Consider the following 26,115-nt stretch of genomic DNA (forward strand, 5'->3'; position numbering starts at 1 on the left):
TTGCTTTTCCAAATCAGTTGAAGTGACTATACCACCTCAAGATTAGCTCTGTTTATGCATTCTTGAATGCTAACAAAGTCAAGTCACTTTTTAATATCTATGTTTGTTTGTTTTTATTTGATTCTGTCAATATCATCATTTGTTTTTCTCAAAGCTCCCACATTGGGAGTTTCAAGTTACATATTTGCAGGATATAACTACTTTCCCACTATCATTTGTCATCTATATGAATCTCATTATGAAGAAGGAGTTGTGCATCACTGCCTTACACCATGATTTTACATCAAACTATCTTTTTTGTATATCCTTCATTTCTAAGTGTTAACTTACAACTTAAGCAGCACATTCTATATATATCATACTATGTATTACCCCATCTACAGAATATAACAGCAGTATTTTGAACAGCTTTTCACTAGTCACCTTGACATGCATTTTTGAGATCCGTGTTATACGCTTATGTCCAAAAGCTATGAACGAACTACATATTTACCTGTATATGAAAAATTTTTCATGACTACAGCCAAATGTGGACATAAATTTATTGCCAGAATACTAATAAATTATATTACACAAAGAAATTTATTAAGAATTTTGTACTAATTAACTTGCAATATGTTTTTGGCAAAAGTTACAAATTTCTTAAGAACATAGTTAAGGAATCAATGTACAGTGCTTACAGAAAACTACATTTCAGTAGGGATATGTCTACCTCGAACTGCGATGCAGCTATCACAATGTCATATCATACTTAGCACCAAGTAATCCAGCAATTCTTGAAGCACAACTCCTCTTTCAGAGCAAGGATAAGGTCTTGTTTGTTTTCTGGGGTGGAGTTTCGAGCAGCAATGCATCTCCCTATTGCATCCCAAAAGTGTTCTATTGGGTTGAGATCTGGAGAGCATGCTGGCTATTCGATTCGATTAATATGCTGGGTCTCCAGAAATATCTCCACTGCTCATGTATGATGTGGTGTGGCACTGTCATCTATAAAAATGAATTCTTCGCCTACAGCAGCACAAAACAATCAAACATGATGTTTAAGAACTTCATTGCAATATCGTTCACCAGTCATAGTCCCTTTTTCCAGCACTTGTAGCTCAATACATCCATTAAGCATAATGCCTCCCTATGCCACGATCCCAGCACCGTCATATCTATCCCTTTCAAGCACATTCTCATGATGGTAAGCGGTACCACTTTCATGCCAGCTCAAGTGTCATCTAGAATTGGAGGAAAGACTAAAATGACTCATCCGTAAAGAGTACGTTAGTACACTGGTGTCTTGTTCAATTTTTATATATACAATACCACTGTATATATAAAAAGCTCTATGATGAGTTGTGGATAAAGGGACACAGACTACAGGCCTTTGGGCATTTGCAGACGCCTTGCCACAGTTTGAGATATCCACACATCTGTGCTTGAATGGTGCCGACTTGCTATCTGACCTGCAATGGTGCATCAATTACATTTTGCTGTTATAACCAAAAATCTGTCTTTATGCTCTGTGGTAGAGTGATGGCCACCTCTCAACAAAGACATTTCATTTTTTTGATATACTGCCTCCCTACACCTACAGCCTGGATACAATGCTATACGAGATTCCAAATTCTCTGGCAATATCAGTAATTCTGTGGTCTTCTTCAAGCTTTCCAATAATTCTTCCCCATGTGAAATCATCTAGATGATGTCTTTGAGACATTACAAGACATTAAACCTTGCAATTTTATTCCTTCATGCAAAAAGCTCCCTTCAAACACAATTTGCTTAGAGCAGCATTTTGCCTTTTATCCTGTTGAGTGCTACCACATAATTCCTTTGTACAAGATTCAAAAATTTGAATGTGTACCTGCTTTCTACTCAAAATCGTCAGTTATACAAATTGTCACAAATTCATCTGCATTTGTAATCTTCAGAAATAGTGTTCGTCCTCAAGTTTAGGACAGCAGTGAATTTTCATGATTTCTCGACTAATTGTCAAAAGTAAAAATCTAAGTAGCAGTGTATTTTCATGATTTCTCGACTAATTGTCAAAAGTAAAAATCTAAGTCTGTCAATATCTATTTCATTTAAACCCAGTTTATTCTTCCTCACATTTCTCTTAAACAATTTTCTTAGACATTTAACAAGTATGCTTGTATAAGTACAGACTTGTCTAGAATGTCATTATTGGCTGCAGTGTAAAGAATCCCTATCAGTAGAACTAGAGGGCCAAGCCAAACCATGAAAACACGTTTTTCATGGTCCTCCACTACACTTCACAGGTGGCACTACACATTCAAGTATTCTCCTGGAATCTGCCAAACTCAGACTCATCTGTTGACTTGTTCGATGGCAAAGCACAGTTCACCACTCTAGAGAAAGATGCATTTCCATTCTGCTCTAGAGTTCTAAGGTAGTGAGCATTAAACCACTCTGATGACACCTGACATTGCCCATGCTGATGATCGGCTTGTACATGGCTCTCAATGAACAGTTGGGATGCTGGCATTTCAGAACTAAGTAATGGAGGTTTCAGCTAAAGACAGGCAATTTTTTCATACCACACACACACACTTCAGCAGATAGCAGTACTGTTCTGTGACTTTATGTCACCTACTAGGTCCCAATTGTGCCCTTGTTGCTTCTAGGCATTTCCACTTCGCAACAGCATGACTTACAGTTGATTGGCAGCTGCAGCAGGACAGAATTTTCGAAAGCTGACTAGTTGCAGAGGTGGAATCTTATGATAATGCTATGTCGAAAATCACTGATCTCTTTAGTAGGACCCATTTTACTGTTAATTTTTGTATATGAAGATTGCAAAAATGAGCTTCCTTTTATACTTATATGAAGCATGGTTTGTGACATACACAGCCATATCCACTATTACAATGGAGTATCCAGATATTCTTCACAGATAGTGTATCTATAGTCTGTCATAAATTCATGTTACGAAAACAGCTCTAATTTTGAAAATGGAAGTGATCACCATTCAGTCTTGAGAAGGATAAAATTGAATTTCATATTGAAAAGAAGAACATGTAAGAAAGGTTTAAAGCAAATAAAAGATGAGAAGCTCTCAGATGTGAACTGTAGACTAAAATACACAAACATTATTGAAGAAAAAATGAAAGAGTTTGAGAACAGGAACCAAACCTTGGATATTCAGTGGCAAATCTTTGAAGAAAACAGTGATTGATTCAGCCAGAGGCATGTGGTCAGATTGTCTGTAAGGAACAGAAAAATCAGAACTGTACGATGCACAAAGAAAGTTAAAAGAGGCAGTGAAGGAAAAGAAGAAAGCATATCAAAAGTTCCTGGCACTTGTGCTCTTAGAGAATACAGAGACAAATATATGAAAGCTAAACATTGTGTAAAACTATCTAAATAAAAAGTCATTGGAAGACTTTGGTAAGAACATAGAAAATAAATATCAAGAAGGTGGCAAGATATTTTGGAGGTTGTTGAAAAAGCTCAGAAATGGAGGAAAGAGTGATGTAAAAGGAATTAGAGATGATAAAGGTGAAAACTGGAAAAACAGATATCCTTGGTGTATGGAGCAATTATTCAAAATATTGCTAAATGAAACAATCAGTGAAAATACAGTGGTAAAAAACACTGATCAGGCATGCAATCAGGAATAAATTTCCATACTTCAAGTAGAAAAAGCCAACAAAAGCCTGAAATGTGGAAAGGCATCTGGAGTAGATGATATTCCACCAGAAATACTCAAGTATGTATTTCTGGTGGAATAGTCTTACAGAGGCTACACTGCATAGTCCAGAAGGCCCGGAGAGAGGGACAAATTCCAGATGACTGGAGTAGAGCTCTCATAGTACCCATATAAAAGGGAAATAAAACTAAAGCTGAGAATTACAGAGGTATTTCTCTACTGAGTGTTGGTGGTAAGATATATGCAAGTATACTTGAGAAGCAGTTGAGAAGGATTGTGGAAGGGAAGTTTAGTGAAGAACAAGCTGGATTCAGGTCCAATAGAGGCTGTCAGGATCAGATCTTCACTTTATGACAAATAGTTGAGAAATAACAGGAATATAACAAGGATCTGAATTTAAGTTTTGTAGATTTGGAAAAGGCATATGAAAAGGTGCAAAGAGAGAAGCTATTCAAAATGCTACAATTACATGGTGTCAATGGGACATTATATCAAGCAATATTTAGTCTTTATTTGAGTTGTAAGTCAGCAGTTAGAATTGAAGGAAGTACAGGAAGGTGGTTTAATGTTAAGTCTGGTATCAAACAAGGATGTACATTATCTATATGAATCATATTATGAAGGAAAGTGGTATCAAAACCTTGATATCAAAATTAGAGATGTTAATCTCCGTTCTTTACTTTTTGAGGATGATGTTATACTTGTAAATAAATCCACTAGAAGTCTGCAAGATTCCCTGACTAAATTGAATAACTGTTGTAATAGATATGGTATGAAGGTCAGAAATAACAAGACAAAGACAATGTAAATAGGCAAAAGCATTGAAAATATCAACTGTATTGTGAATGGAGAACTTATAGAACAAGGAAACCATTTCAGCTACTTAGGCATGATTTTTAGTGACGATGGTAAATTACATATGAAAATAGACAACAGAATTAACAAAGCTGTATGGTAGGAAACCAATTGAATAAATTCATATGGAATAAGAGAGAAATTAGTTGGAACTCTAAATTAGCTGCATACAAGACAGTGTTCAAACCAATTTTAACTTATGGATCTGAGAGCTGGGTCAGAAATAAAACACTTGACTAAACACTAGAGACTGGCAGATATGAGCGTCCTGAGAAAGAATACGGGCATGAACAGATGACATCAATGGCAATATCATATTAAAAACAAGGATATTAGGAAATAACTTAACATTGTCAGCATCCAGGAATGCATTAGCAGAGCTAATCTCAGGTGAATGGTCACTTAAACAGAATGGGAGAGGAAAGATTAGCAAAACAAGTGTTCTCTGCCTGTTTGGCAGGAAAAAGACCCAGAGGAAGACCATGATATAGGTGGATTGATATAGTAAAAATTGCCTTAGAAGAAATAAATATAAGTTTTAATAATGGAGTCTTGAGGGGTAACAGACTGATTTGGAAAAAAATTATAGATAGGAAGATAATGATGTAAGTTTTCATGTAATACTATCATATCCTGTACACCCTTGAAGGTACATGTCAGGAATTTGATGATGAAAACAGCTCTATCAAGGGCTATTTTTGTAAATATCGAATAAACGTGTCAAAAGTTAGAGCATGTTCATGAACCACATATATAATCAAGCAGGTTAACCTCTTAGAATTTTACTAATTTTAAATGAATATCGCTTCAACTGTTTTACTGTCTATTTTGGGCTGACAGCATCTTCAGGAAGATATTAAAAACAAAACAAGGAATTATACTTTGTGACAAATTGAAGTCATTAATTAGTGCATGTAACATTGTAGACACAATATGCCGACTTGGTATGATATGAATGACTGAAAAAACTGCCTATTCAATCTTTTTCAAACTATAAAATGATTGTTTAAAGCATGAGATCTTTTTTTCTTTTTTTGTTCATTTGTTTCTAATATCTTTTTGAAGATGCTATCAGCCAAAAACAGACAGCAAAACGTGTCTAACATTCATTGTAAACTAGCATAATTCTACCAGTTTAACCCAGCTGATTATTAATGTAGCTGATAAAAAGAGTTTTGTAGTTAGTAAAAAAGCAAGTTTATGAAACTTTAATAAATTTTTGGCTTATGTGAGACCACCGTCCTCCTAATTGGTGACCTGAAGTAACTTGAAATGGTACAGTCTGAATGTTTTTCCTTTATTTACTAGATTAGGGTTTCTAGATTATCTAATAGCCTGTTTTAGCCTGCTGACAAATGTACATGTTTACAACAATATTTGTAAACTTAAAATAATAATCTGACTAATGTGGATTATTAACATATGCTTAATTCGTTATGCTAATAAAAATAATTGAAATGAAATCGACACAGAATTATACAGGTGCATTCTTGTGTACACTTCAAAATTTTATTCCAGAATTGTGTTATTATAACATTTAAGCATTTTTAGCTCTTTGTCCCCCAACCCCAGTAAATGGTCTAAATGACACACAAACTGATATACCCAATAATTTTTTTTTAATATTTCAAATGACAAATTTTAATAAAATCTATTTAGCCAGAATTCCAGAATAACTAGCTTGGGACTGTGGGAAGGCAAAATAAATCCAACTGATGCTTTTGCATTTGGTGAAATGTACCTATAAAGATAGACAACCTCTGATGTCACAGTTTGAATTCAATTCACAGATGCTCTTAGATTGAGATAATTTGGTTGCGTTAAATCTAAAATTATATAAACTGATTTTCACGGAAACCATATACTGATATTTGTGGGCTTCATTATATTTAAATAGTATAAATTTTTATTTTCATATAATGTATTAAAATCATTAATTTAAAGCAACATCTGTTATATGCAGTTTCTCCAAGTTTGCCATTTTAATTTTTTTTTTTTTTTTGTCTCCTACTCTAACATTCAAATCTTCTGTTATTAATAAGTAATCACCTTTAGTTACTTGGTTGATCACTTTCTGCAGTTCTTCAAATGTCATTTTCTTCATCTTTTCTATCTTCTGGTTCACAGGTTCCTATTATTGTTATATGATCTTAGTATTTTTGAATATTTTTGTAATTCTGAATAACTTTTGCTCTGATTAGCATAAATTTTTCTTTATGGACTTATTTACTATAATCATATATCTCTTATAATTTTCATGTAATTTTTTGTGGTTTTTCCATGTTGTTTTCATTATTAAAATGCTTTTATAATATTTTTTTTCTGTTTTGATTCAAGCATAATGAACCATGTAAGAGAGGATGGTATTGTCAACATTATTAATTTCCCTAGTATGTTGCACAGTGACAGTTTTTCTATCAGCTGAGTTTAAGGGTTTGGTAGTTTATATGAATGAATTATTTATCTAGTAATAAAGAATTTTAATAGTTTCAGAGCACAATAATGAATTCTAACTCCCCCCGCCCTTACACACACACACACACACACAATGTGAAAGAAACTAAATATTTCACATCTGAGGTAACCATCAATTTACATTAGTGTTAAAACACACACTGAATATTCCCAGCAAATTAAAATGATAATTCTCTTCCACAGGATTTTTCTTCATTAATGATAACTGTTTTAAATGTTATTTAAATAACTTCATTACCTTAATTACTAAAAAAAATAAAAATTTTATATTAGAGTGTAAGTATTTAAAAATGCTGAAGAGTACATTTAAGAAGGATTCTGAAACACCAATGTGACATGCATTTAATCAAATGCCAGAATAAAATCTGTTTCTGAAAAATTTAGCTGACATGAAGAATAGTTTGCAATGGAGAGATTTCATTTGTTCATACAGACCAAGACAGATTGTTGCTATGTATAACATGCACTATTGGAATTCTTTTCATTTAAGACTAGCATCTTTTGCTCTGGTAATTTTCCACATATCCATTTGTAGTTGTGGTGTTGAATGAGTAATTAGTACCATTTAAGTAAAAAAATTATGAGATTAGGAATGAGTTGTAATTTACTTGACTGTGCAAGAATATGTCTCTGTCTGGAGAAACTAAAAAATTAAATGTAACAGTTATTCCAGTACCACATATATGTGCTGCCAAAATACAGTGTAACAAATTTTTACATCAGGAAATCACACCAGAAAGTGAGCACTGCTGCTACTCCCCAAACTACAAGTTGTGAGATCAAATGCTAATGTGGCAGATGCTTATGAATGTTTAAAAGGTGGTAGATGATTTTCATTGCTGGTGTGAGACCACCAGTAAAGATCTGAAATTACTTGCAAAAAGTAATATATTTGGTGTTCAAAAGCAGGATTCCAAAATTATAGCTTCAAATCCTTAATTCCTCCCTCTATATCCACAGTACTTATGTGACATAGCATTACAACTTTTAATGGGAGAGGAAAAACAAAATCTGTTACAAACTATTACCATTTATCAAACCTGCAATTTATATTTTCTTCCCTTACTAAAATTTAGGGCAGGCTTACACACACACACATGAAATTTCACAACCTTACCTATACCACATGTAAGAACCCTAGTGTGTGTTAAGGGTCTGATAATCCAGGAACTCTGCTCCGCACAAACCAAACCATTTTCACTACTCTTCAAGCCTCCAATAAACAAGTTGATGGTGGACATATCACCAAATAATAACAATTTGCCACTTAACAAATTTTAAAAGAATTGATGTCAGTACTTATTATTTAGCACTTCATCTAGTTCAGCTTTTTTTTAAGCAACTCTTCTCATGTTCCTTACCATTATTTCATTTGTTATTATTCCCCCCCCCCCACCTCAGCATGGTTTATGTTTTCCAAATAGCATTGCTATTTTTCCCAATTGGTCATCTTATGTTCTTTACTATGATATTTGAAAGAAATATTATGTACCTAATTTGTTATGTAAGTTTGCTTTCAATTCAGTTTATGCATTTTAGAGTTTATAGCTATTTGAGGTCACTTATTCATTTGCAATTTAAATTATTTTTTTATTCATATGAATTTAAATTCATATGAATAAATTTAAATTTAACTTAGTCACTCTATCCCATGTAAGGAAGATGGGAGATTTACATGAATTTTAAGAATCCTGATATAAGGGAAAATGTGGTAGCTAGTATAATAAACTATTTTCACCAGTTTTCATCTTGGTGAAATGCAATTACTTGACAGAAATAATTCTAAATGGCAAGGATTATATTAATGCCTTCTATTTTTGACTGGTTATCTGCAATTATATACTTAATGCCAAATTTATTACACTACAACTAAACCTCTGCAATGGTATGTGTCCATCAGTGCATGATCAGCACATGCAGTTAGAGAAATTATAAAAGCAGTTTATTAAAATCTGTTAGTTCCCATATTAATAAAAATAGATATTCAGTATTAATAAAAACAAATTCCATCAAGATAAAAAAAAAAAAATATTGTAGATGATATGAAAGATGCAAGAACAGAATAAATAAAATAATGCTCTCACATTGGTCAAGTCAACTAGTAGACAGGTGAAATCAATTACACCACCAAAAATAATGGTTCAATTAATTTCAGTCATCTAATTCTACAAACTCAAATAGAAAATCATTTAATGAAGATTTCTAAATAATACATACACTGTTCATCATCACCATAGTAATCTCGCCAAAAAATTAAATTTTCCATATCATCAGGATCTACATTTGTACCATCATAAACACCTGTAATGCAAGTTACAGGACGATTTTCTTTGTTTTCCGGACTGTAAGGAGGACTTCCAGCTAAAGGCACCTTAGCAACTTTTAATCTAAAACAGAAATTGTGATGTGCATTACTGAATATGTAATATAAACATATGGGATATAATCACAAATCAACAAATAAACAACCATAAATGGTTGTTATTTGATTAAAAAAATATTAGATCTTCACCTTACTAAATTAATCCAAATATAATCACATGCCCATTTTTAATTATATGCACAACTGCCATCACCATCCACTCAACTTTTGAGAGTATTCTGTGAACCACTTACCACAGGCAACTACTGAAATCCAATGATGCTCTTAAATAGTGTTGCTCTTATTCAAATGATTTTTCAAGACTAACAGTTGAGAAATCATAAGAATATAACAGGGATCTGTATTTAAGTTTGGTGGATATGGAAAATGCATATGACAAGGTGCCAAGAGAAAAGCTGTTTAAAATGCTACAGTTATATGGTGTAAAGGAAACATTTTATCAAGCAATACAGTCTATTATTTGAGTTTAAGTCAGTAATTAGAACTGAAGGAGGTACAAGTAAATAGTTTGATGTTAAATCAGTGTGGGACAAGGGTGCACATTATCTCCCCAGTTATTCATCTATATGGATCATATTATGAAGGAAAGTGGCATTAAAGCTCATATTATGTCATTTTTTTTTCCATAAGTCAGTTAATTTTTTTTTTTTTTTTTTTTAATGTTGGTCCTATATATGAGAGGTTGGCTGGTCAACCTATAGTATGTTAGCACCATATGTAGGTAGTGGGTTGGAAAAGGAAAAACTTGTTTACATTTGATTTAAAAGCGTGTATGTTGTATTCCTTTGGAAATATGTTGGGGTGGGGTGGGGTGGGGTGGGGGAGACTGTTCCACAATACAGCAGTAGTAAGGATGAAGTAGGAGGAAAAGAAACTTGTTCTGTGGATTTCAAAGTATACTGTGAAAGGATGTTGGGAAGCAGTTGTGTGTTCTCCAATGGGCTTAGTACAGAGTGGGGGAATTATTGATGCTGTTTCAGATAAACATTTCCCATGGAAAATTTATAGAATATACAAATTGCAGACCAAATGTCTATGTGAGAGTGAGGAGAGCAAGTTGGTAAGAGATGGATCATTTATCACTCTAATTGCTCTCATCTGTATTGAGCCAAGCATTTTGAGAGAGCTTTTAGGAACCCCATTCCAAATGTGAAAGCAGTATTCAATAGTTGGGCGGATTTGCAATTTGTATAAAGTTAACAGCTGTTTAGAGGTGAAGTAACATCTTGATCGAAAGAGAAAACCTAGTTTTTTTGGAAGCTGAGGATGCAATGGTTGTGATGTGTTTATGCCTATTAGTTAATAGGTTAATTCATTGTAGTTTTTGTTTTATATGGGTGTGTGACTGACTAAGTTTAGTTTCTAAGTAAACCTTGTATTTTTGTTTAAATTTGATATTTTCAGTATGGCACCCAATGCATGATAGGGCAATGTTGGCAAAGATGTCATTGTTGGAGGAATCAAATTTACATGATTTTGTACAGTATGCATAAGATTTATTCATCATCTCAAAACATCTAGTAAACATTTTGAGAGAGAGAGAGAGTGCTAGTTGGGTGGTAAGAATGAAACAAGGTTAGTAAAGTGGACAGTATCAAAAGTAGGTGGAAAACACTAATGTTGAACGTGTGGTGGTGGAAGTTCAGGAGAATGAATTGGACCTTAATAAGGAAATAGCATACTTGCATGTTATTCTTCACAGGACAAAGTGGAAAATTGCAGAAAGGCAAGAGATTAGTAAGGCCGAGAAGAGAAAGAAGTAAGTGGCCCGAGGTAAGAATTGAGATCGTGCAAATAAAGAAGAGAAACAAGGTAAGGAGAAAATTTTGTACAGGGACGATAAGAGGAGAGAGGAGTAATTAATGAAAGTAACAAAATCTTGTTTCCCTAGGGAAAAAAATGAATGATATTAGCAACATCATCCAGATGCAAGAAAGGTAATGAGAAAGAATTAACTCTCATGGTTGGAACCAATGATCTGAGCGGGGAGAAGTATTCTATGAGAGAGGATGTGAAGGAGTTGGTGGACATAGCAAAAATGAAGAGCGAAAAGGTGAAGACTGCAAGTCTCCTACCATGCTATGTAAAAGGCAATCTGAGGAGGATGACACTGATAGCAAACAAATCAATATGTATTGTACAAATGGCATGATGTAGAGTTTGTGTACCTATGGTCTAGGTTTGATGAAAAGAAGATTTTATATAATGCAGATGGCCTGCATCTAAATGGTTTTGGTATTAAATATCTAGAGAGGGTTTTGTTCATCAAGCATGTTAAAGCACAAGTTCAGGAAAAGTTAAACAATTAGAATAGATGCAGGTGAGCATGTGTGAAGCCATCCATGAGGTGAGCAAGTGTGAGAATGACAAACAAATGTGGAATCTAGACTCTCAAGCAAAATTATTAAATAGGGCAGTCAATTGAAGAGGTAAGGTGATTGAGGACTTAAAAGGGATTCTACAGTTTCTATACACTAATTCCAGAACTATGAGGAACAAGAGGGAGGAGTTTTTGGCATTGGTTATTGTAACCTCACCAAGAGTTACATGCATTAGTGAGACTTGACTAACATCAAATGTAGTTGTATGGTAGAATAAATAAATAAATTCCATGTGATGATACAGCGTTCCCCCCTTTTTAAGGGAATTCACGGTACCATCTAGTCCCCCCAAATTTTATCTGGGCTCCGGAACCGGCATAGGCTGATGAACCGGTTTGCCTGCTTGCGGGATGAAAAACACCAGATAAACTGGCATGAAAAACCCTGCTGTCCACGCCCAAGACCGGCTAACTTGGCTATGGCTGAGGAAGATCCTTGAACTCCTCACGTCGTTCACGGGAATCGAACCTAGGACACTCCTTCCCCAGGCATATGGTTGCAAAGCGCAAAGCCACTAGGCTAACCGCATGGACTATGGTAGAATGTGAAGGGTTTAGTATTTACAGGGAAGATAGATTGGATGGGAGAGGGATGCTGGTTATGATAGCAGATGAGCTAAACCAAAAAGGTATAGGAGACAGGTGGGAGGATTGCTGTTCATTTAAAGCAGTGAGGTGTAAGAACAATGCCAATAAGACAAAATATACAACTGATTGCCACTATAATCCAGAGGTTTCCAGGAATGATCTGGATGACACATCAGCAAATTAGTATAATGAGTGAAGGTCAATAATTATTATGGAGAACTTCAACTATGGAAATACAGATTGGAAAGAAGAAAAATCACATGGCAGGAAAGAAATGGAATTTATACCTACTTGGAGATAATTACTTGATGTAGCATATGATGGAGAGGGTTTGGGGTGTGATAGTATTGGACTTTGTCATAAGATGATAAGAGCTATCTATAACCAAGCTGGTCACATTGCCTCCAACTGGGCAAAGTGACCATGCAGTCTTGACTTGGGAGATGGTAAAACATGGGGAATATTCTATATACCCAAGGTCAGGAGGATAAATAGGTAGGAGTTAGATGGATCAGAATTATCATTAAGCATAAGCCATAGAAAAAGAAAATGTAAAAGGTATATAAGGAGAAAGGTGACTAGACTTATCAACAGTACAAGAGTCAGGCAAGATAGATGACTAGCATGGTAAAGAAGGTAAAATCAGATTACAAGAAGAATCTAGGCAAACAGGACAAAGGAAATTCCAAAGAGTTCTTTCACATTATATGACAAGTAAAAGGAAAAATGACTATGGAAGAATAACCTTAATGAGTTTGTTCACTGTTTAGATTATATTTGGTCATTCAAACATATAATTAAAATGAAATATATATTGATCTTTAATGATCATTTATTAATCTTATAACCTTAATGAGTGCTGATGGTGACAAGGTGACAGAAGATAATAAGATAAACACCAGAATTATGACAAATAGTAGAACATGTATTGCATTTTTCACACATGGAGTCATAAGCCTCAGTAAATAAGAATGTGTAAGATGACTGTGACCTATGCAGAGTCTATCAAGAATAACTTCCCCTGTTCTCTTTCTGTTGACAAGAATGGCAATGCTTAATTTCAGGTTTAATGTCGTACAATTTGTTTGTCAATGCTTCCTGCCATTGAGCAATTAGCTTTGTTCTTATAAACTGTCTGTAATCTGTATATGGTAACTGTCAAACAGTACGTGAAGAAGTATGAGCTGGTCTAAATGAATATGCAGTCCCATTTCCCTTGATTCCAATGTGGCTGGGAATCCAGCCCAACTGAACATCAAAAGTAAGGATTTTCATTTTCCACAATAAGTGTAATACTTCACATAGCACTGGATGAGACAGCCTGTAACACGCTCAATGAGTCTGTATGATTTACATATTTTTGTTAGCGGTTTCTTTTATATGTACAAGTGCAAGCTGAATGGCATGCAACTCTACTGTATAATTACTGCACTCAGATGGGATCTGGTTGGAGATAGTAATGTCTGAAAAGAGAGAGCAGCAGAGCCAACACAGATATAAGTTCTTGAACCATCCCTATAGATAAGCAAGAAATCAGAGTGGGCTGCTCTGCATGCATTAAATAGCTCTGGCAGAGTTCCAAGGAAGAGGAAAGAGTGCAAAATAATTCATTTGCATAAGGGAGGTTCTAAGATTGAAGGTGCAAATTATAGAATTAAAACAATCCACATAGACCTTGGTCATCCTCTGAGGCTCTTTCAGGCATATTGGCATCAAACACCCATTTTGCTAATGAAAAACTAGGCAAAAAGAGAATTCAAGAATGGTGGAACTCTTCAGACAAATCAAAACAAATGGGGATGGATCTGGATAAGAGATAGCTGATGTATAGATATCAAAAAAATGGTATATGTCAGAGCAAAATCAAGGAGTAATCAGGTGGCTAGCAGTGTACTGCATGGTTCTGTGTAAGGACCGCAAGTGTATAATTTGTACATAAATGATATAGGAAATAATCCAAAAGGAAATATTCAGTTATTTGCTGACGATGATGCAAAAGTGGGTAGAGTAGTTAATCAAGCAGATGTGGAGAACTTGCAGGATGATTTAAATAGGCTGTCAGTATGTGCAAAAACTAATGAATATCAGTTAAATGTGGAAAAATGTAAAGTTATGCATTTTGGGATAAATCGATGTGGTACACATTGATGGAACTGTACTCCAGGAAATAGATGAAGCTAGGAATTGTGGGGTGGCAGAAAATATAGAGTTGAAGTTTAGAGGGCATATTGCTAAGTTGCTTTATAACATTACTTTGAAATTGAAGAACACACTAACAAATAGAAATAAGGATGTTGTTATTCTTCTTTATAAAGCCTTAATACATCCACATCTGGATTACTGTGCTCAGATCTGGTTTCGTGAGAATGAGGAAATGGTGGGGAGGATTTAGAATCAAATGACCATGATAGTGAGTAGTCTGTGGGATGCACCCTGTGAGGATAGATCAACATGATCATCATTAATTTACTGATATATATATATATATATATATATATATATATATATATATATATCCCCAAGGGATGTTCAGGTTACTATGACAGCACCACATGATAAGTTTACATTATTATTAATCTCTTAACAATTTTCCTCTAAACTAATCCATTACTTATGAACACAACCAATATTATCAATATCTAAAAACGTTACAGGATGATTTAAATAGGCTGTCAGTATAGGCAAAAACTAATAGATATCAGTTAAATGTGGAGGTGTAAAGTTACACATTTTGGGATAAATCAGTGTGGCACAAATTAATGGGACTGTACTCCAGGAAATAGATGAAGCTATAGATTAAAGATCAGAATTATCATATCTAACATTTTATGCTTCTAAGGAACTTCTGATTGAAACAATCCACATAGACCTTGGTTTTCCTCTGAGTCTCTTTCTTGCCATATTGGCATCAAACACCTGTTTTGCTAATCTTTTCTTACTCATTCTATTTAAGTGGCCTTATCACCTTAGATTAGCTCTGCTGACACATTCTCAAATGCTAATAATGCCAAGTTCCTTTATAATACTTCATTTTTAATATGATTCCACCATTGATGCCATCGGCTCATTTTTGTCAGAACCCTCATATCTGTGGTCCCTAGTCTTTGATCAAGGGTTTTATTTCTAACCCAACTCAGATCCATAACTTAAAACTGGTTTGAACACTGTCTTGTATACTGCAAGTTTGGTGTTTTGTCCAGTTTCTATCTTATTCCATATAAATTTATTCAGCTGGCTACCAACCATAACAGCTTTGCTTATTCTTTTGTCTATTTCCAAATTTAACATGCCATCTTCACTAAAAAACTGTCTAAATAGCAGTAATATTTTACTAGTTCTATAGTATCTCCCATTCAGAATGCAGCTGAAGTTATACCTGCTGATTTTCATAAGTTTAGTTAAAATAATGCTTTTAATTGCTGATTTTCATGCCAAATTTGTTACAGCTGTTATTCAATTTAGTTAGAGAATCCTGGAGACTTGTGCTAGATGCGTTTGGGACATCATCTGTATAAATTTAGAGCAAAGTCTGACATCTCCAATTCTTATATCAGGCCTAATGCCACTGTCTTTTATAATGTGATCCATATAGATGATGAATAAGAATGGAGATAATGTACATCCTTGTCTTAACCCTGATTTTACATCAAACCATCTTCCTTTATTTCCTTCAATTCTAACTGCTAACTTACAAATATAGACTATTTATTGCTCTGTATAATGTTCCATTCAGCTCATATAATTGAAATGTTTTGAAAAGCTTTTCTCTGGGAACCTTGTCATAGCCTTTTCCAGATCCAAAAAAAATTTAAGTACAGATCCTTGTCATATTCCCATAATTTCTCAACTATTTGTCTTAAAGTAAATATCTGATCTTGACAACCTCTATTTGGCCTGAACTCAGCTTGTTCCTCTCCAAGTTTCTCTTCCACAATCTTTCTCAACCTCTTTTTTAAAGTATGGCTGCATAAATATTACCTGGAACTTAGAGAAATTTAGCTGTAATTCTCACATTCTGCTTTATGCTCTTTTTTATAGATGGGTACTATGAGAGCTCTACTCCAATCATTGGGAATTCGACCTTCTGACTAGGCCCTCTGAATTATGCAGTGAAACCACTGCAAAACTTTTATACCTCAATATTCAAAAATTTCTGGTCAAATATGATCTACTCCATCTGTTTTTCAACATTTCATGTTTTTGATAGCATTTCTACCTCAAGTATTAATATGTGCTCCTCTTTGCATTCCTCTGGAAAATTTTCTAGCATGGTTCATTTAACAGTCTTTCCAAGTAATTACTCCAGATATCTAAGATATTCTTATGTTCAGTTTTCATGTCACCTTTATCATCTTTGATTCTTTTACAGTATTCTTTCCTCCATTTCTAAGCTTCTTCAGTAGCCTCCAGAACATTTTGCCACCTTTGTGATATTTATTTTCCATACTCTTACCAGTCTTCCCATGACTTTTATTTAGGTCGCTTACATTTTTCTCTACATCGTTTTAGGGCATAGGCTGATTTATTTGCCGGAAACTTTTGTTATGCTTTCTTCTTTTCCAGGCCTGCTTATATAACTGTTGTTTTCCATGCATGACATTGTCGTTTTTTGCCAGAGTACATCATGTCCAGTGGAAGTGGTATGGAAAGCAAGACCTGTTTTTTGTTCTCTTTTGTATTGTACGTCTTTTTGGTGTTCAGCCATGCATATTTCTCCAGATCTTCCTGTCTGTCCTACATAGCAAATCCTGAAAGAGCAATGGATTTTGTAGACTCCTGGTTTTTTAAGAGGATGATGAGGTGGTTTTGGTGGATGTAGGAATCTTGAGATTTTTTCCATAGGAAGGAAGGCTACTTTTATGCTGTGTTTGTTCATTAATTTGGCTAGCTTATCTGTAACATTTTTGATACACGGAAGCGAGATTGCATTTACATTTTATTTTTTTTTTGCATTGGATGCATTTTAAGGATTCTCTTGATGGTTTTTGTTTCATATCCATTCTGTTGGAGGATTTGTGTTAAGTATTGTAGTTCTTCATTCCATCTTTCTTGTGAGCTGGAGATATTGTATGCTCTGCCTCGAAGAGTTTTAATTAAGCTTATTTTTTGTGAAGGATGGTGATGTGAGGTTGCATTTAGAAATCTTCCAGTGTTTGTCTGCTTCCTATATACTGAGAACGAGAGTTCACTTTCTTCATTAACTTCTAATAGAATATCCAGAAAAGGAAGTTTTTTATTTTCTTCTTGTTCTAAAGTGAATTTTATGGTGTTGTGAAAATTGTTGAGATAATCTTTGAAATTGATAAGTTCATCTGTTGTTCCATTGAATATGATGAAAATATCGAGCACATAGCATAGCCATATTTTTGTTTTTTTATGGTAATTCTTAAGAGCATTGTTTTCAAATTTTTCCATAAATAGGTTTGCTAATACCGGTGATAATGATGAACCCATGGCCAGTCCTTCCTTCCTATGGAAAAAATCTCAAGATTCCTATATCACCTCATCATCCTCTTAAAAAACCAGGAGTCTACAAAATCCATTGCTCTTGCGGGATTTGCTATGTAGGACAGACAGGAAGATCTGGAGAAATACGCATGGCTGAACACCAAAAAGACGTACAATACAAAAGAGAACAAAAAACGGGTCTTGCTTTCCATACCACTTCCACTGGACTCTAGCCAAAAACGACAATGTCATACATAGAAAACAACAGTTATATAAGAAAATTTAAAGAAGCTGCTAATATGCTAAAAAACCCAACCCAATGCAATAAAAATCAAAGTTTAATTCTCCATCAAGTGTGGTCGGCTCTAATAAAAAATCTACCTCAATCTGAGCTTGGACTGTATGAACGGGAACAAGAACATGTGACATCGTCCAGTATTGTTCAACGTCAATAACGTTTTATATCCACATTCTGTTATTTGAGTTTTATGAATAGCCAGACGGTTATGATTTGTATTTATTAATTCTCTTATTTAAACTTTAAGTTATACTATTTACTCCCTGAAGATGTAAATCCTATGATTTATGAAACTTGTCGGGAACTATTATTTCAGTATTTTATAACTGAATAATAAAAAATGTGGTGTAATCACCGAAATATATCTTTTGAACCAATTAGCCACAGAAGTCTACGCCTGCGATTGTATTATTGTTATTTTGTTATCTAAATTAAATTTTATATTTTATATATTATTTATCTCTCCTATCAAATATGTAATGTTAAGAAGGACATTGAAAATAAAAACGTATCCCTTTGATGTTAAGCCATATAATAACATATACTATATTACACATACAAGAAACACTGTAACTATAAAATAAACAATCTAAAAACTCAGATAAGCGTCTTTTTTGCTTGTCCTATTATAATTACGTAATAGTAAAATAGAGGGGGTTGATAAAAAAGTAAAGAAATTCTTGAAGGCGTCAACGGTCAAAGAAGTTTGGTGACCCATGATCTATATGGATTAAATTATGAAGGAAAGTAGTATTAAACCTGATATCAAAATTAGAGATGTTAATCTCAGCTCCTTACTTTATGCTGATGATATATTGTCCTTTTAAATAAATGCAGTACAAGATTCCCTCACTAAATTGAATAGCTGTTGTAATAGACATGGTATGAAAATCAGCAATAACAAGACAAAGACAATGAAAATATGCATAAGCATTGAAAATACCATCTGCATCATGAATAGAAAACCTATAGAACAAGTAAAACATTTCAGCTACTTAGGCACAATTTTTAGTGAAGATGGTAAATTAAATATGGAAATAGACAACAGAATCAACAAAGTTGGTATGGTAGGAAGTCAGCTGAATTAAATTTATATGGAATAAGAGAGAATTAGTCAAAATGCTAAAGTAGCTGTATATAAGACAGTGTTCAAACCAATTTTATCTTATAAATCTGAGAGCTTGGTTATAAATAAAACACTTGACCAAAGACTAGAGACAACAGATATGAGAGTCGTGAGAAAGATTAGGGGAATGAACAGATGGCAATAATATATTAAAAATGAACATATTAGGAAAGAACTAGACATTGTTAGCATCCATGTGAAAAATGGCTTAGAAGACAGAAATATAAGATCTGATAATGTTGAACTCTTGACAGATAATTGATTGATTTCGAGTAAAATTGTTGATAGGAAGTTAGTAATGATGTAAGTTCTTCATGTAGTACTATCATAATATCATGTGCACCCCTTGATGGTACATGTCAGGAATTTGATGATGATGATGTGCAGCTAGATTGGCTAAGTCCTTTGCATGGCTATATAATTTGAGTCTCAGATTGTGAGATTCCACAGGAATGGAAAGAATGTGCTGAGTCCCATTGTACAAATGTGATACAAAAACTAATGTGTCTAACTGCCGACTATCAGTATCTCTGGAGAGCTGGTAAAGATTTTTAGTTGATAAGAACTGCAGAAGTTGTTACAGAAATAGGTTGACATACAAGGTACACTTTGCAAGGAAGAGCTCTGCTTAATAAAGGGAAGTCATGTCTGAGTAATATGCTCATTTTATAATAATGTTATGACTTATGTTGATTATGCAAATGATACGTTATGATACTGTTGGACTTTGTGAAGACATTTGATAGGATACAGAATGAAAGGCTATTGCATAAACTGGAGAATATGGGATTGGAATATAAACTACTGAGCTTGATAAGTGGGTAGGTGATGAATAGGTATGAGTAAGTGGTATACTGGATATATGAATCTGCCAGATTTAAGGTGACCAGTAATGCACTCCAAGCAGTCCTTGAATGTGTTATTCAATCTATATATTTATGATATTAGTAGGGACCTCACAGGAGATCTTCAATTGTTTGCTGATGATGATGCAAAGCAAGGCAGGGTAATTAGATGCTAATTGATATACCGCACTTACAGAATGATTTGAACAGGCTGGAACTGCAGACAATTGATAATGGCTATCAATTCAATAAGTGTAAAGTTATGCACTACAGTGTGATGAGATTTTCAATGGCATATTTCATTTGGTGGGATTAAGCTTGGAGAAAGTGCTGAGGTTATGGATCCTGGATTATGGCAGATAGGAAGTTGAAATTTAATGGTCACAAGAAAAATTACAAATACAATTCAGAGGATAACTGAGTTGCCAAAAGAAACAGATTTATAAACTCCTGAAATGGAATTACAGGATATTGGTTGGAGAAATTTTTTGTTATGTGGAAGGTGGAGAGAGAACAAGGAGATGGGTATCCGTGGACATTAGATTTGTATGCAGTTAAGAAAAGCAAGAACTAGATTTTTCTATAGAGTGACATTTTCCTTGTATTCAGTTTCTTTAAATTGCTTGCTCTTTTCATACTGAAGATTTACTGTTATTTTCAGTAAAAAATATCTGTTACTAAATTGGGAGCATAGGGTCTCAACTACAGATCTCCATCTGACTTTGTTTTGTGCTACTCTTCATCTGTGTCCAGATCTTTCTGAGGTCTTCTACTCCTCTCCACCAGCTCATCTCATCTTTGGTCTACCTTTCTCTTCCTCTTTCCTTGTGAATTCCACTCTAATGCTTGTTTGACTTTGTCAGGTTTTCTTAGTACAGTCATACCCCGACTTATGCAAATCCGGAATTACGCGGTTTCTTATATGTACGTATTCCGGTCCCGCTTCACGCCTCACCACTAGTCGTATCTGCCGGCCACATTCGCCAGTGTCGCACATGCTGTGAACAAGCACTGACATGTTTCGCGTAGTCTCCATTCATACATGATTTTTATAGTCTACAAACCTTACGAATGTTTAATGTTATGTTCTTGATAAAACTTTTATCACATAAAAAATAATAATGTCATCCAAAAGAAGCAAGTCTGATTCTTCTACTGCTAGCAAGAAAATAAAAACATTGACTTTGGAAACAAAACTGAAAATTATTAAGGATTTTGAAGGCGGAATGAAAATTTGTGAGCTAGCAAAGAAGTTCAATCTACAGGAATCCATAAGAACAATCATAAAAGAAAGGTTTACAGATTTTGGAGGACATAGGTTCTAACGAGGAACGAATTGTAGCCACAAGGCAAGGAAAAAAAAAATCACTAGCTTGCTATGAAGAAATTTTCCTTGACAAGAAAAAGACATTATGCCGTCAGACGAATCTATTAGATTTTATGAAACTTTCAACATCAAAATAACTTTCTTTTTTTTTTTATGTACAAAAAACTACAATTATGATTATATTTCTTAAAAAATATAGGTGTTTTTGTAAACCTTTGGTCCCAATTGTATGTTTGTATATATAAATTGCATGCAAAATTATACCCCAAGTTACGCGAATTAGACTTACGCGCTTTTTGTTAGTCCCACCTACCACGTAACTTCGGGGTTTTACTGTACATACCCTACCCATATCCATCTTTGCTGGATATCTTACCTAGCCATATTTTTGTAGAATTCTTAAGTCTTTCAAGGCTTTGCAATTTTTTTCCTAACTGCTTTTGTTGTTGTCAATATTTCTGATGCACAGACTGATTTGATAATTGTATTAAATAACCGGATTTTGTTTTTTTTAAGTGTATTTGCTTTGATCTCCAAATTTTCCCTGACATGTTAAAAATTATCTGTTCTCTGTATCTTAGATTTTATATCGTCCTCTACTCCTCCCTTTATTTTTTTTATTACTGATCCTAGGTAATTACAGTTCTCCACTGTTTCTAAAATTTGACCATCTAGTACTATGTCTTCTTTTTGTTTTCATTTTATTTAATCGAACAATCACATCTTCTTCAATGAGTTTTAATGTTTTTGTCTTCATGTGTTGTTGTGTATATGCCAGTAAACATATCAGCTACAAAATCCAGGTCATATTCTATTAAATTCCACCGTATTCCTTTTGCAGTTTTCATGGCATTTCTCATAACCCGGTCTACAACAATAAGAAATTGTTGTTTGGGAGAGAATGCAACCCTGTCTAACTCATTTTAATTTCAAACTTTTCTGAAAGTCCTCCATGATGATTTGTATTTTATATTTTTCATACATTTTTTAAACTATGTTGATAATTTTACATGGTATACCATACTATGACATTAACTTCCATATTACCTCTCTGTCAAAAGCTTTTACAAAATTAACAAAGTTGATTATAAAGATCTGACTGAAATTCTATTGACCGTTCTATTATTATTATTATTATTATTAGTGTTGCTATTTGATCTCTACATGATCTATTGGCTCTAAATCCTGCTTGTGTTTCTCATAGCTTTTGGTCTATTTCTTTTTTTTATTCTTTCTAATATTATTGTTGTTAGTATTTTACTTGTGCTTAATAATGATATTCCTCTCCAATTATTGCAATCAGTTAAATATCCTTTTTTTGGTATTTTGATCAGTAACACAATATTCCATTCATCTGGCCTTCTTCCTGCATCCACATTTGATTAAGAATAGAGTATATTCATTTTCAGTTATCGATACAAATTACTTAACATTGTGTAGTTTTGTTTTGTTTGCCTTGCGTATTTTAGTGCGTCTATTTTTGGTGTTATAACGTTTAATTTGACAAAACACGTTACAGATAAATATGGCACCTGTGCGTAGGAAAATGGCGGCCAGTAATGAAGGTTCGCCATCGTTATCAAAGAACGGTAGCATAAAAGAAATGAGTCAGTGTACTAGCTGTGAAATGTACGCTTTGCGAAGTGCGGTCGGAGTGTGGTTAGATGACGATCAAGGTTTGAATGTGTGTAGAAAATGTAGGGAGAATGCGGAATTGAAGTGTATTTCGGATCGTGAGTGTGATATTTTTGTCAACCTTCAGAATGAAGGAAATAGGGATATGACAAGAAACGGCAAGGTTGTACATGAAAATTGTGAGAGTGTGAATGTAGAAAGTGTGAATGATAGCATAAATGGTTTCTCAGAGAACAAAAAAGATGAGATAGATGCATTGAGTGAGATCGCGTTGTTGAATAGTGCGATAGAAAGAGCAAAACAGCAGCTAGAGTGCATGAACAAAAGTAGACTGAATGAACCAACCAATAATAAAAGGTATGACAGGAAAAATAGACGTATGAATGTGAACATGAACAAAATGAAGGATAGAGTGCTGTATGGAGACTCGTTAGTACGAGGTGTGTTAGTAGAGGATTTGACAAAATCGTACCAACCTGGTGCGACCATAAAGGACGTAACTGCGTCTATTAGAGAGCAAAAGGAAAGGGTGAAAGAAATGATTGTTGTGGCAGGTACGAATGATTTGAAAGGAGATAAAATGGAAATGATAGAAGACCTGAATGAATTGTTTGAGGTAGCAAAAGAAAAGAGTGAGAGAGTTAGAATGATTAGTCTTTTGCCACGGTATGACAGTGAAATGTTTAAAAGGAGGGCTATAATTGCAAATGACTTTATGCGTGGGTTATGTATGACGAGTGGTGTGGAATTTGTGGATGTGTGGAGTGAGTTTGATGGGCGAAAGGATCTATATAAGATGGATGGCTTGCATTTGAATGGTTACGGTGTAAGAAGACTTGAGAAAATGTTGCTGAATGTAGTGGATGTGCAAATTCAGGGAAACTAGATTTGTTAGGGGGGGGGGAGTAGAGATACAGTCCTTATGGAGGCAGTTGAATGTAAGAATGAATATAATATGCCAGAGCAAATAAGGACAACAAATCAGAGTGGGATAGTTAATATAAGGCATCAAGGTAGGGTTGGGGCTAATGGGGGTCTTAAATTCATGTACACTAATACTAGGAGTATTAGGAACAAGAAGGAAGAGTTTTTGGCCATGGTTGGCACTTCCAGACCACAGGTTATAGGTATTAGTGAAACATGGCTGACTGTAGATGATATAACTAGTGGGATTGAATGTGATGGGTATAGTGTGTTCAGGAATGACAGAGAGAATAAAATGGGGGGAGGAGTATTGTTGATGATAGCTGATGAGCTCCAGCCAAGGAGAATAGAAGTTGAATTGCAGGATAGAGAAAAGAGCACATTTGAGGCCATTTGGTGTGAGATTGTGGCTAGCAGAACTAAATATACAATTGGGTGCTGCTATAGACCAGGTGATGGAAAAGATGGTGGTGACAGTATGCACAAGCAAATAGAAGAAATGGGTGGAAGGAGGGTGATTATTATGGGAGATTTCAACTATGGTCGCATTGATTGGAGTGAGGAGAGGACACACGGGAGGAAGGAACTGGATTTTATGCGGTTATTAAGGGATAACTATCTGCGACAGCATGTAATGGAAAATACTAGGGGTCAGAGAGTGCTTGACCTAGTAATTACATCTGAGGATTTGGCTGTAACAAATATGACCACATTGCCACCAATCGGTGAGAGTGATCATAGGGTCTTAACTTGGGAGGTGGCTAAAGGTGTAGAATTTTCAATTAAGACAGGGTACATGTGGAATTATCGGGCGGGAAAGTATGACAAGCTTAGGAGTTTGATTGGTTCAGTGCCATGGCATGTACAACTGCAAGGACTAGAAGTTGATAGTGCATGGGAGGTAGTTAAGAAGTGCTTGCATGAAGCAATGGCTGACTGTTATACCTAGAGTTATTATACCTAGAGTCCGAATAATAAATCAAGTAGGGGTTAAATGGATCAATAACACCATTAAGCTTGAGTTGCAAAAAAAGAAACAACTATGGAGGGAATTTAAGGAGAAGGGTGACCGGCAGGCACATGAACGGTATAAAGCGCAGGCCAGAAGGGTGACGAGTGTGGTAAGAAAAGCAAAAAAGGATTACGAAAGAACATTGGCCATGCAGGCTAAAGAGAATCCTAAACAGTTTTTTAGATATGTAGCAAGTAAAAGGAAAAATGTACATGGCAGATTGATTTTAAAGAATGCCGATGGTAGGGAGGTAACTGAATCAGTTGAGATAGTTGAGTTACTGAGTGAGCACTTTGCAAAAGTATATCATCCAGGTGGTGACATTGCAGAAACGAATAAACCAGTAGATTATACGGGAATTGTGGTTAATGAAGTGGAGGTGAGTAGTCTATTGCATAACCTCAATGTCAATACATCTGTGGGATTGGATGGTATACCAGCTCGTGTTGTACGAGAAGCAGCTAAAGAATTGTCAGTACCCTTGACCATTTTGTTTAATTTGAGTCTCGGGTCTGGGTTAGTCCCGAGCGGGTGGAAAGAGGGGAAAATAGTTCCACTGCATAAAGGTGGTTCCAAGACTGCTGTTGTAAATTACCGACCGATTAGCATATCAGGAATCATTGTCAAGGTCTTAGAGAAAATAGTCAAGAGGAAAATACAAGATTGGATAGAAGAAAATGGGATACTGTATCGGGGACAGCATGGTTTTGTGAAGGGTAGGTCATGCCTCAGTAACTTGCTCACGTATTATAACACAGTGACGGCTGAACTGGATAAGGGTAATGGGTTTACGGTGATTCTACTGGACCTTGCCAAGGCCTTTGACAGGATTCCACATGGAATTCTAATCAGTAAATTGCAGCATATGGGAATGGACATAGGGTTGGTGAGATGGATAGGAGGGTGGTTGATGGAGAGATATCAGAGAGTGGTTTACTCGGGAGTAGAGTCCACAAGACGGCCTGTGACTAGTGGTGTGCCACAAGGATCTGTTCTTGGACCACTGCTGTTTAATTTGTTCATAAATGATATAGGAAATGATCTGAGAGGAACAGTTCATTTGTTTGCGGATGATGCGAAGTTGGGTAGGGCAATAGTGAATGCAGATGACGTCAAAATTTTGCAGGATGATTTGGATAGATTGGAGGTCTGGGCTAAGGA

General features: G+C 34.9%; 1 protein-coding gene across 4 annotated transcripts in view; it reads right to left on the bottom strand.

Annotated features, from left to right (window-relative positions):
• Positions 1–26,115, bottom strand: part of LOC150107363 (phosphatase and actin regulator 2-like) — a 412,176-nt gene that overhangs the window by 220,334 nt on the left and 165,727 nt on the right. For all 4 annotated transcript variants that reach the window (XR_016548240.1, XM_090391839.1, XM_090391838.1 and 1 more), the window contains one exon: positions 9,206–9,375. Coding sequence is in view for 3 of the 4 variants with exons in the window: in XM_090391839.1 (XP_090247965.1) it covers positions 9,206–9,375 (170 nt within the window). In the remaining variant the exon portion in view is untranslated. The remainder of the gene's footprint in view (positions 1–9,205; positions 9,376–26,115) is intronic.

The sequence above is a fragment of the Typopeltis vanoorti genome, chromosome 4, assembly GCF_054136105.1.
Source record: "Typopeltis vanoorti isolate ZY-2024b chromosome 4, IOZ_Tvanoo_1.0, whole genome shotgun sequence".
Taxonomy (NCBI): domain Eukaryota; kingdom Metazoa; phylum Arthropoda; class Arachnida; order Uropygi; family Thelyphonidae; genus Typopeltis; species Typopeltis vanoorti.